Raw genomic sequence first — 12,501 nt, forward strand, 5'->3', positions numbered from 1 at the left:
TCCAGTCTCCTGCCCAGAGGCTATGGGAGTAACCCTTAATTTACCTTTATAGTGACAGTACCTATAAAGTGTACTTGATTCAGCTTGTGGTTTCATTAATTGTTTTACTTAGCTATAGTCTTATAGAAGAAAAAATAGGGTGTGTTTTGTGCTGTAGGTTTTATAGAAAGCTGTAAACTTTTTTTTTTCCTTCATAATTGTAATGCTAGTTGTGATTTACTCTATATTGGTATATACTGAGCTGAAATTCTAAAAGAATCTTTTGAGAAGTGAGCCCAGTTTTAAAACTTCACTTCTCTAGGGGTTTTTCTGGTTCAATAGTTTTTATTGGAATAAGTTTTCGTAAAACAGTGTAGCTAACAACACAGTTTGATATGTCCACTTAAGCAATATTACAACATATCAAGATGGACAAACAATTGGGTAACAGAAGCAGTTGTAGTTCATTTTAAATATAAACAGAAGCAAACATAAAATAACCTTGCAAAATGCAAAAATGCTAAATCAGATCCAGGAAGCCTAGCCGTAGGAGTAAGAACTGATCTACGGCATTATAATGTAACAAGTTGAATATACGGTAAGAAATAATAATGAAAAAAATGTACCAAAGGTTATATTATCAGCAGGTTTGGTTTTCAGTACCATCTCTATGCTGATGATACCCAGCTGTATACCTCCTCCCGTGATATCACCCAGCTATATACCATCTCTATGCTGATGATACCCAGCTGTATACCTCCTCCCGTGATATCACCCAGCTATATACCATCTCTATGCTGATGATACCCAGCTGTATACCTCCTCCCGTGATATCACCCAGCTATATACCATCTCTATGCTGATGATACCCAGCTGTATACCTCCTCCCGTGATATCACCCCCACACTCCTACAGGACACCAGTAACTGTCTGCCGTCTCTAACGCTATGTCCTCCCTATTTCTAAAACTAAACCTTGCTAAAACTGAGCTGCTTTTATTCCCTCCCTCTGCTAACCGCCCCCCACCTGACATCTCTATCTCTGTCTGTGGTGCAACCATAACCCCAGGACAACAAGCCCGCTGCCTTAGGGTTATGTTTGACTCTGATCTGTCCTTCACTCCTCATATTCAATCCGTTTCACATTCCTGTCACCTGCGTCTAAAAACATCGATAAAAAAAGGTCCCTTCCTCACAGATGGCCGGACCATTGTAACAATGAAGCACTTTGCCTCTACCCTTTTGTCTCCAACCCCCTCCTAATAGGGCCCTATTCCACCGGACGATTATCGTTCAGATTATCGTTAAATTGTTCGAATCTAAACGATAATCGTTCTGTTGAAATGCAGTTAACGATTAACGACCAAACGAGAAATCGTTGATCGCTTTATAAGACCTGGACCTATTTTTATCATTGCTTGTTCGCAAATCGTTTGCATTGAATAAGACATCGTTCGGTCATTCGCAATAGATACGAATGCAATAGCGAAGAAAAAACGATTGCAATTACGATCAAGTAACGATTATCGTTCCATGGAAATGAGTGAACGTTTTCAGGTCTTTCGCAATAGCAGTCATTTGAGATCGTTAACGATTATGCAAACGATAATCGTCCGGTGGAATAGGGCCCTTAGTCTGTAAGCTTATGCATGCGAGCAGGGCCCTCACTCCTGATGTATGGCTGATAATTAAACGTATATCTCTGTGATGTCTGATTTTTGCACTACAGGTGGTGAAAAGTAAAAACGAAACATTTTGCTTATTAATGCCATGTCAGTGGCCAACTTTTGTGACTGTGAAAAGTCATTCCTCTATTTGTTATACTATGATTTCTGATTTGTACCTATGTACCTGAAACGTTGCTGGTCTTTATACTTTTATGGCATCTTTTTGTTAGAACATACATATTTAAAATTCTCCCTTAAAATGCTTCAAATGTAACCCATAACAAAAATACATTTTAATGCCAAGTTTAGAAAGTGTCAGATAGGGATTACGGGAGCTGAAGGATTTAAATGTGTGATGGGATAATGATAGCTATGAGTTAAGGTTTTTATTGAAGGCAGTGAGGTGTGAGAACAGAGAGAAGATGAGCAGCGATGTGGACAAATTGTTAAGCAATGAGCTTAAGCTAAGCTGACAGACTTCATAAGTTTATTTAGCAACTAAACAAGTTGCATAGGCCCAAAAGAACGTCCAGTTAACAGGTTACTGAAAGTCTAATGACACCAGTGATTTGTATGTGTGAAAGTGCCATTCTAGCGTAACTGTCATGCTTTTTTTTTTTTTTTTTTATTGCAGAAATCAGTAGTATAAGCGATTTTAAGAAACTCTGTAATAGGTTTCATCAGCCAAAAAAGCCTCCTTCTGTACTCAAGAAGCAATCTCCCAGCCTCCCCCCCTGACTTCTTATCTGTCCATTATCAGACAAACACGTCTTCATTACAGAGAAGCCAGTGAAGACGGGCTCTGCTCTCTCCATTGTAAGCCTATGAAGGGGGGAGGGGCCGAGGGAGATGAGGGAGCAGGAAGAGGTGACATGAAGGTCAGCTGTTTGTAGACTCTCTGGGCACCTAAAACGCTAAATTCAGGTGTCAGAAAGGTCAGTGCTTATCTATGAACTTACTGAGAGAAGATTGCAGGGTGTTGTGCTGTGCAGAAATCCTCCGTGCTCAGTCACTCCTAACAGCCCCTCCCCTCTCCATAGCCACATAATGGAGACAGAAATCCTGCTTCATTTGATGTGAGGGGGGAGGCTGGGAGATTGCTTTTTCAGTCCAGAAGGAAACTCTTTTAGTACATAAAACCTATTACAGAGTTTCTTAAAATTGCTTGTACTGTTGATATTTAATGTTTTCAGAAAAATGACCCTGAAATGACAGTTACGCTTTAACTATTCAAATCATGTGCCAGTATAAATCTCCCTCTATGTACACTCAAATGATGGACCCATTTCAGCAAAATATTAGAAAGTAATAATGAAATTGGCAAAAACCAATAGTTAACCAAATTTATTTCTAACTTTTTTAATAGTAGATTTATAGTAGCTTAAATTTCAAATCTATATAACTTTCTGACACTAGTTGCTTAAAAAAAAATGCCGGAGTACCCCTTTAATTTTTATTTTATTGTATTTATTGCAATTTCCTAATATAAACTGCTCCAAAATAGACTCTTCTTTCATGGTTCCTGTATGTGGTCAATGTAGAATGAAGGCTGTATTGAACCTGTTAGCAGGTAAAGAGGGGTGTAAATAATGCCATGGCTAGATTGGGCCTTTCATCAGGGTTTGGGACATAGCTTTCTTATCTCCAGAGTTGTCTCCATTAGCTAGCTATAGAGCGTTATAGTTAAAGTGTAAATAATGTCCAAAAGCCCAGGGGGCGTTTCCCAGCATGGTAGAGCCCAGATAAGTCCAGCCTATCCTCTTATTCACCACTTCTGTACTTTGCATCTGCTACTGCATCTGCCACCCAATTAGATTACCAGCCACTCGATAAAGAGGACATAGGATAGACTTACCTGGGCTTTTGCTGTGCTGGGGAATGCCCCTTGGCTTTTAAGCCTCAGTTACATTATAAAAGAAAAGGCTTCTTTCTCCACATTGCAAAGGACTGTGGAGACAAAAAAGGTATGTCCAGAATCACGATGACCCTATGTAACATGTGCTTATTTACACTTATGTTTTTCTGCTTAATATGTTTGCTTTAATGTGCCCTTGTATTCCTCCCCATTGGCTGTTGGAGAACTTTAAATACATTTTTCAGCTTCTTCTTTCCCTCATCGCTCCTGTCATTTCTCTTCCTTTAAACTGAGCAACGTGTAAAAGAGGAGATCTAGTTATACAATAGGGAGACACGGTTCAGTAAAGGGCTAACAATTTTTTATACCTTTAAGTAGTGTTATCTGGAGTGAGCGCCATGTCTTCTTATTTTTATGAAACAAATGATGTCATACAGAACCCACAATTTGGAAACACAATAATTAGAGGTATTAAAGGGAATCTGTCACTAGGTTTATGTTGCCTTCAATGAGGGCAGCATAAACTAGTGACAGAAATGCTGAACAGATGGGTATATTACTTACATCATTCTGGTTAGCAGTTCTCCTAATATGCAGGAGAATAGGATTCTTGCCACACTCCTCCCCCACCCTCCAGCTGCTGATTGACAGATGACTGCCTATACACAGCATGGATAGATAACTGCCAATCAAGAGCTGGTGGGCAGAGTTTTCTGCTTCTCATGAATATCCAGGATTACTAGGCTCATGCACATAATGGAGATGACTAGTTATTCTCCATGTTATTCAGGAGGATATCTCTAAATCAGCTGCACAGTACAATGTAAGTGATACATCATTCTGTTCAGCTTCTCTGGCACTATAATATTCTACTCTAAGATAGGACACCATAAACCTGCTGACAGAGTCTCTTTAAATATTAAAATTATGCATTTTTCGGTAATTCATTTACGGACTTTTATTTTGTAGATACGGGGACCACCCTGCATTTTACAGATACAAGACAAGAGCTGGCAGAAGTCTACCGATGTTTTATATTTATGATTCCTATATAACATCACCTGATTTGTGGGCTAAAGTCCTAACAACTTCTGGATCCCATAGCATTCGGAACACCAAGTATGACGGAATCTTTGTGGCCTTGCTCGTTGAAGAAAAACATAAGCTTGATATCCAGAGAGGTGGCTTCGATGGAATTTACACTTATTTCGCCACAAATGGTTTCACATACGGTTCTTCTCATCAACACTGGCAGAGTCTGAAAGATTTTTGCGATTCTAACAATTTGATATTCATTCCAAGCGTCGGGCCAGGATACATAGATACCAGCATACGTCCTTGGAACTTTAAAAACACCCGAAATAGAATAAATGGAAAATATTATGAGACTGCACTAAATGCAGCATTGCTGGTGCGTCCGAGCATTATTTCCATCACATCCTTTAATGAATGGCATGAGGGGACGCAGATTGAAGCAGCCGTGCCTAAGAAATATGTTCAAGTGAAATATGAGGACTATTTGCCTCATAAGCCAAGTATTTACCTGGAGCTCACTCGAAAGTGGTCAGAAAAATTTATGACGGAGAGAGAACAATGGCTTGTTTAATGACTGTTAAGCTTTTCAAACAAAGCAACTTGACTTTTCTAGTTTGATATTTTAATTGGTATTGAAGATTTTATTTGGTAGTTAACTGCTGACAAATCAATATTTTACACTGGAATTTAAAGTTTATGGGATCATTTAGCAATGCTTTCACCAAAAAGAAATCCAAAAAAAGTTGCACATTTTTGAGCAGATAAGTAATTGTTCAAACATTGTGGACAACTTTACACCAAAATCTATATATATAAAAAAAAAATGGATAAATTCCCTCCGATCAGTTTACTTGACACATTGACCCTTTCCCTAGGGTTAAAGAGAGAGTTCCAAGAAAGCTAAAAAAAAAAAAAATGGCAGGAGTGGGTGGGTGAGAAAAAAAAACAAGTGAACTCATCTTCCCCTGTGCCTTTGTTGTGCCACTCCGGGGTCCATCGTGGCCTGGCTGAGTGATTGCCCGTTCAGCCAGTTAGTGACTGGGGTGGTGTCACGCCCCAGTCACTGATTGGCTTGGCGGGCAATCACTCAGCCAGGCTAGCGGAGCTGCATCACCCCGGCTCATGTGAACAGGACCAGGAGTGGCACTACAGAGGTAGGGGGATTGCCGACTTTATTTTCTCACCCACCCCCGCATGCCTGCCATTTTTACAGTTCGTGGAACTTCTCCTTTAATTTGGTTGTAAAGTCATACAGTTGTTTTGTCTTTATTTTTATTATAGAAAAACTTCAGGCTGCAGATAAAGTAATGACACACTTTAAAGGGGTTATCCAGGCTGTAGAAATCCTCTAGATATTTAATCTTTGGGGGTCTAACTCTTGGAATTCCTGTCGATCAACTGCTTAAAGGGGATGCAGCACTTGTCATACATGAATGCCAATAGAATTGCCCATGCGGAGTCTGTAGCTTATGGTAGCCATATTAAAGCATTAGGAGGGGTTTAGCGAAACAGTACACCCCTACCGCTGAATCTTTAATAAAATAAAACTTTTCAACCGGTATAGGCATGCTATAGAAAGAATATAACAACTGAAACATTGCATGTTGGATTAAAGGGGTTATCCAGGACTGGAAAAAACACAAAAATAGCACCACCCCCTTTCCTCGGGTTATGCGTGGTATTACAATTCAACTACTGTAAATTCACTTTAATGGAACAAAGCTGCAAAACCCACACCCAAACTGAGGATGCCAGTGGTGCTGTTTCCGGAAGAAAGCTGCCATGTTAAGACACTAAACAATGTAAAATACATAATATATAAATAATTTTCTTAAAATACTAAATTGTTGTTTGCACTTTAAAAAGTAATTTTCATTTCTTAAAATACACAAAATATGAAATATTTTGGGGCATTGCTTATAATGCTTTTACCTGTTACAAACCGTATCTCCAACATCCGACTTTCTGTTTCATATATTTGCCAACATATATTAAAGCAGAAAGGTGACATATCGGCAAACACTGCACCTCCTAAGGGCCCTATTATATGGGGTCATTATCTCCCAAATGAGGCAGAATCGGGCAGATATTGCACGGCGTAATAAAGACAACCATCAGCCAAGGAGCCGATCATCGGCTTATCGCTGGCTTACAATATTTTTGTTTACTGAAAACATTCTGCTTGGAAATCATCAACCGCCGGCCGCGCATCCAGCAAATTGACGCATGCTTATCCAGCATATTGGGCCATGTAATACGGCCCTTACAGTGTGGAATAAATACGGAGGTTCAAATCTGCTGTGACTGTAAAGGCCCTATTACACCAAGCAGTTATCGGTCGTATTTGGCTGATTATAGTATCTGACAGGTCAACGCTCGCTTGCTCCGAAACATCTGCCCGTGTAAAAGGGCCCTAGCAAATAGTAAGGGAAGAGAAGACCTTTTGTTCGTAAGAGCTTGCAGTGTTGTAAGCATTGCTTATATAATAACTCTATTATAACGTTATCAGTTTAAGTTACTTGAGACTCGTCTTGTCACCTACAGCTCATGCATTATATTCTAATCCAATATCAGACTGCAAACATAAAAAAAGAGTATAAATTTCCATAGCTGGAAACAAGTTATCAGGAAACCACAGGAGCAGATAATTCTGAGAACACAATAATATATCCAGCATTAGATGGAAACAGATGGAATAGAAAACAATGAAAAGTAAAATCAAGTCGAACGCTCTCTCTGTTGAGATATTTAATATCACACTGGGATTAGACTATCAATGTAATATCACAGTAGCCTTGGCTTCACACTTGTTACATACCCCCCACCACCCACTACTCTCTGGGCACTCTTCAAACATCACCTAATGACTTCATTTTGGAAGCAGAGGAAGAAGTGTTTATCTGGAAAGCTCAGCTGTTGAATTTCTTGTTGCTTCGTGGATTTTCCTGATTTGTGATTTTACCATTTTTTTTTTTCAAACTTTTAAATTGCTGTCGGTTTATGAGACGTTTCATATTGAACTTGCATTAAAACCTCCTCCTCAGTCCATTCCGAATTGCTTGACTTTTTCTGGCGTGCTGGAAATATCTGCAAGTTCATATTAGAAAGTGATTTAGTAACCTGAAGAGGAAAGGAAGGAGATTTATTTGAAATTGTGATTTACTATCCCAAAAGTGAGGAGGAAGGTGATTTAGTTTTAAATTGTTGTTTTCATGGATGACAGATGATATGGGTGTGTTTATAGATATGGAGGAGTAGTATTTATGCCCTCCAGTCAGCTTGGTACTCCATTTAAAATCATAATATAAGGTTTATAACAACCCCCCTGATGCAAACATTTACAAGCAAGAGCATTACAGACCCCCATGTGTTGTTTGATATGCTTACAAAAGCATCCGTATTGCATACTTTTGATAGATTAGCCAATACAATTGTAAAAGATTATCTCAACTCTCATATTAGACATAGGTCTTTTCAATGCATTGAAAAATTGGCTTTTGTGTACTATAGAGGAAAGAAATAAACAATGTCTAGCTTTCCCACAGCAACCAATAGGAACTAAGCTTTCATATTTTAAGTGTTGTAATTGGTTGCCGTGGGAAAGCTGTTTCCCCAAAAATAAGACATCCCCTAAAAACATTCTTAATTGAGCGATAATCGTTTTGTTTGATAGAATTTGGGCATATTTTTATCGTTGATCGTTTGCAAATCGTTTGCACATCAATCAGTGTTATAAGACGTCGTTCGCGACAGGACGACAGCAAGAACGATCATCGTTCTGTGTAATTGGGGGAACGATTTCAGGTAATTCGCCATAGCGGTCGTTTGAAATTGTTAATCGTCAAAAAATCGCTTTGTGGGTTAGGACCTTAAGACCTAGCAAAGTTTTTATTTGGAACCATGCCCGTCGAATGTAACACTAGGGCATGCAGCTGTAATTGTTTTTAGCCGCCGCTGTTGTCCCCTACCTTTAACGTCAGATGCAGAGCAGATGCATGCAGGATATAAAGACTGTCACCTGCGGCCAACCCCGATGTTCCCTTCCGCAGCCATCACTTGTAAATGTGCAGGCAAGGCTTCAAGAGGCCTGCCGCCATCCTCGTTGTCCCCTTCCACCAGTTGTGGAGCTGCACACAGTTTGCAGTTATTTCGTCACCTGCCACCATACCATACACTGTCCCTGCTGTGCTGTACGAGTGTGCTGTGTTGAGCTCCCCCTGGTGGCCAGAAAATGTTGGATGCAGCCCTAGGGAGTACTGGAAAACACATATACAGCTTAATCCATGTTTTTTAGGCAGTGTTAGGGCTGCGTCCAACTTCTTTAGCCACTGGTAATGAAATGCAGAGCATTTGGGTTCAGACAAACCCAAGGGTGCTCGAGGTTTGCTCATCTCTTGTACTGACACAAACACACAATTAGCTCTGTATTTGCAAGGACCATACAAAGAATTAGACCAATGGCCAGCAGGAAACTGGAAACAATTATTATGCAGCAAAAATTCATAATTAAAACTACCAATATTGAGTCCACACATCCACACATGGAGTGCCTATATGGTATCAACAAATACTTGTGTGCATACAGGGGTATATGCAACCAATGCTCCAAGGCCCAGAAGCTGAAAGACTTAGTAATAAAGTCACACAAAGTCAGATTGGTCGGCACTACCAAAACCGCATGGCATGCGGGTTCCGCTGGGAGTAGGAACTGGCGGTGCAGGCTTCACAGGAAAAGACTTGTAAACCAATGCATTCTAGAATGAATAAATAAGCCGCACTCACCATTCGACGTGTTCCAATCTTTATTCCATGGTTTAAAGCAGCAGACACAGTAAGGACAAAACATTTGTCAGACGCCAGGCCAGTATGGTTACAGCCTGTTTCACGCTCTTGCGCTTCTACGGACCACCTGGAACACGTCAAATAGTGAGTGCGGCTTGTTTATTCATTCACAAACAATGTTCGATTGATTTGTGGAAGATCATCAATGAAAAAAGGTCCAGATTCTATCAAACGATCAACGACTTCCCGTTGGTCGTTTAATCATTGCCTGCTAGGACACAAAACGATTATTGTTTAAATCTGAACAATCTAACAATTTTTTGAACGATAATCGTCCCGTATAATACGTCCCTAAGGCTAGTTCCACACACAGCAGTTTTTAAGCCAAGGCCAAAGGTGGGAGCAGAAGTATAAGTCCTCTCTTTATATTTCCCATTTCAAAAAAACTGCAGTGTGTGAAACTACCTAAAGGTATTTCTCCTGTCTGGTGCTTTTACCGAACGACTTTCTTGTCATCAGGAGCTGTCACCTTGTATCTTGTATTTTTAGAATTCCAACATTTCACAAGCTAGGAACTTCCAGGCACTGTTGATTATAGGGAAAAATCCAGTGTAATGAACATTAATATGTTATTTAACTCACCGCCTAGAACGACACTCATTACACTCCCTTATTTTATCATTTTACTAGATGAGAGATAAGCTTTAAATCAACATAGCATTTAAGCAAGCATTAAAATTCCCCCGAAGCCGCAGACTAAAAGCTGCATGTGTAATGTGATTGAATTACCTACAGAACGTGAACACAGGTGATTTAGTAATTGAGAACTACTGAAGGTAAACTAATGACAGTATATTTCTAAAAAAAAAAATTGTATATAAATATTCCTGAGCATTTGCTGTGAACCTTGGTATGCCTTTAAAATCCCAGATCTTCAGCTTAACTCTTGTGTACATCGAGTGGGAGCAGGAGAAACGGCTGGAGTACACCAGGGAGAAGGGGTGAATCTGCCCCTTTTCCGAGGTGTACGCCATGGACACATCTTAGCAAATTTCCCCCTAAAGGTCTATAGACTTCTATTGGTAATCCGTACTGCAATCACAAACCGCATTAGGACATGCCCTTTTTTTTACAGAACGGATTACAGATCAAACTTAACATGTACTATGCGAATAGCCCAATATAAATCAATGTGCTCTAAGTTGAACCGTGATTATGGATCCACAATTACGGACAACTTTACAGGACGTGGGAATAAGGCCTAAGATGTTTTTATTGCAGATTCTGAAGAGATGGATTCTCGATGGGAAAAAATGCATGATGGCAGAAGGAGAAGATGATGGAAGAAAATGACTGATCAAAGAATGTATCATGTGTGAGTCCCTGGATGTAACTGCACTGCAATCACTAAATGGTTACTGGAGGGGGATAGTGGATTTGGTTATTCACAACTTTGTGTTTTCCATGAAAAGTCACACTTATTCACCACCATACGTTGTGAAATGAATAGAAAATAGAGTCAAGACATTGACAAGGTTAGAAATAATGATTTGTATTTGAAATAACATTGTTTTTACATCAAACTTTACTTTCATCAAAGAATCCACCTTTTGCAGCATTTACAGCATTGCACACCTTTGGCATTCTAGCTATTAATCTGTTGAGGTAAGCTGGAGAAATTGCCCCCCCACGCTTCTAGAAGCAGCTCCCACAAGTTGGATTGGTTGGATGGACACTTCTGGCGTACCATACGGTCAAGCTGCTCCCACAACAGCTCAATGGGGTTAAGATCTGGTGACTGCGCTGGCCACTCCATTACCGATAGAATACCAGCTGCTGCTTCTGCTGTAAATAGTTCTTGCACAATTTGAAGGTGTGTTTAGGGTCATTATCCTGTTGTAGGATGAAATTGGCTGCAATCAAGCGCTGTCCACTGGGTATGGCATGGTGTTGCAAAATTGAGTGATAGCCTTCCTTATTACGAATCCCTTTTACCCTGTACAAATCTCCCACCTTACCAGCACCAAAGCAACCCCAGACCATCACATTACCTCCACCATGCTTAACAGATGGTGTCAGGCATTCTTCCAGCATCGCTTCATTTGTTCTGCGTCTCACAAACGTTCTTCTTTGTGATCCAAACACCTCAAACTTGGATTCATCCATCCACAACACTTTTTTCCAGCCTTCCTCTGTCCAATGTCTGTGTTCTTTTGCCCATCTTAATCTTTTTCTGTTATTGGCCAGTCTCAGATATGGCTTTTTCTTTGCCACTCTGCCCTGAAGCCCAAAATCCGCAGCCGCCTCTTCACTGTAGATGTTGACACTGGTGTTTTGCGGGTACTATTTAATGAAGATGCCAGTTGGGGACCTGTGAGGCGTCTGTTTCTCAAACTAAAGACTCTAATGTGCTTATCTTCTTGCTTAGTTGTGCAACGCGGCCTCCCACTGCTTTTTCTACTCTGGTTATAGCCTGTTTGTGCTGTCCTCTGAAGGGAGTAATACACACCGTTGTAGGAAATCTTAAATTTCTTAGCAATTTCTCACATGGAATAGCCTTCATTTCTAAGAACAAGAATAGACTGTCGAGTTTCAGATGAAAGTTCTCTTTTTCTGGCCAGTTTGAGCGTTTAATTGACCCCACAAATGTGATGCTCCAGAAACACAATCTGCTCAAAGGAAGGTCAGTTTTGTAGCTTCTGTAACGAGCTAGACTGTTTTCAGATGTGTGAACATGATTGCACAAGGCTTTTCTAATCATCAGTTAGCCTTCTGAGCCAATGAGCAAACACATTGTACCATTAGAACACTGGAGTGATAGTTGCTGGAAATGGGCCTCTATACACCTATGTAGATATTGCACCAAAAACCAGACATTTGCAGCTAGAATAGTCATTTACCACATTAGCAATGTATAGAGTGTATTTGTTTAAAGTTAGGTCTAGTTTAAAGTTATCTTTATTGAAAAGTACAGTGCTTTTCCTTCAAAAATAAGGACATTTCAATGTGACCCCAAACTTTTGAACGGTAGTGTATGTATATATATATATATATATATATATATATATATATATATATATAATATGTATGTATGTATGTATGTATGTATGTATATGTGTGTGTATATATAACCTCAAAAGTTTTAAATTGGGAGCAAGACATACATAAGAAATCTATTTTCCAT

At 39.7% G+C, this 12,501-nt stretch overlaps 1 protein-coding gene across 1 annotated transcript in view; it reads left to right on the forward strand.

Annotated features, from left to right (window-relative positions):
- MANEA (mannosidase endo-alpha) overlaps positions 1 to 5,161 on the forward strand; it is a 28,083-nt gene extending 22,922 nt beyond the window's left edge. The window contains exon 5 of the mRNA XM_069974755.1: positions 4,470 to 5,161. Coding sequence (XP_069830856.1) covers positions 4,470 to 5,106 — 637 coding nt within the window. The 3' untranslated portion in view covers positions 5,107 to 5,161. The remainder of the gene's footprint in view (positions 1 to 4,469) is intronic.
- The last annotated feature ends 7,340 nt before the right edge of the window (positions 5,162 to 12,501 follow it).

This window comes from Dendropsophus ebraccatus, chromosome 6, assembly GCF_027789765.1.
Source record: "Dendropsophus ebraccatus isolate aDenEbr1 chromosome 6, aDenEbr1.pat, whole genome shotgun sequence".
Lineage (NCBI taxonomy): Eukaryota > Metazoa > Chordata > Amphibia > Anura > Hylidae > Dendropsophus > Dendropsophus ebraccatus.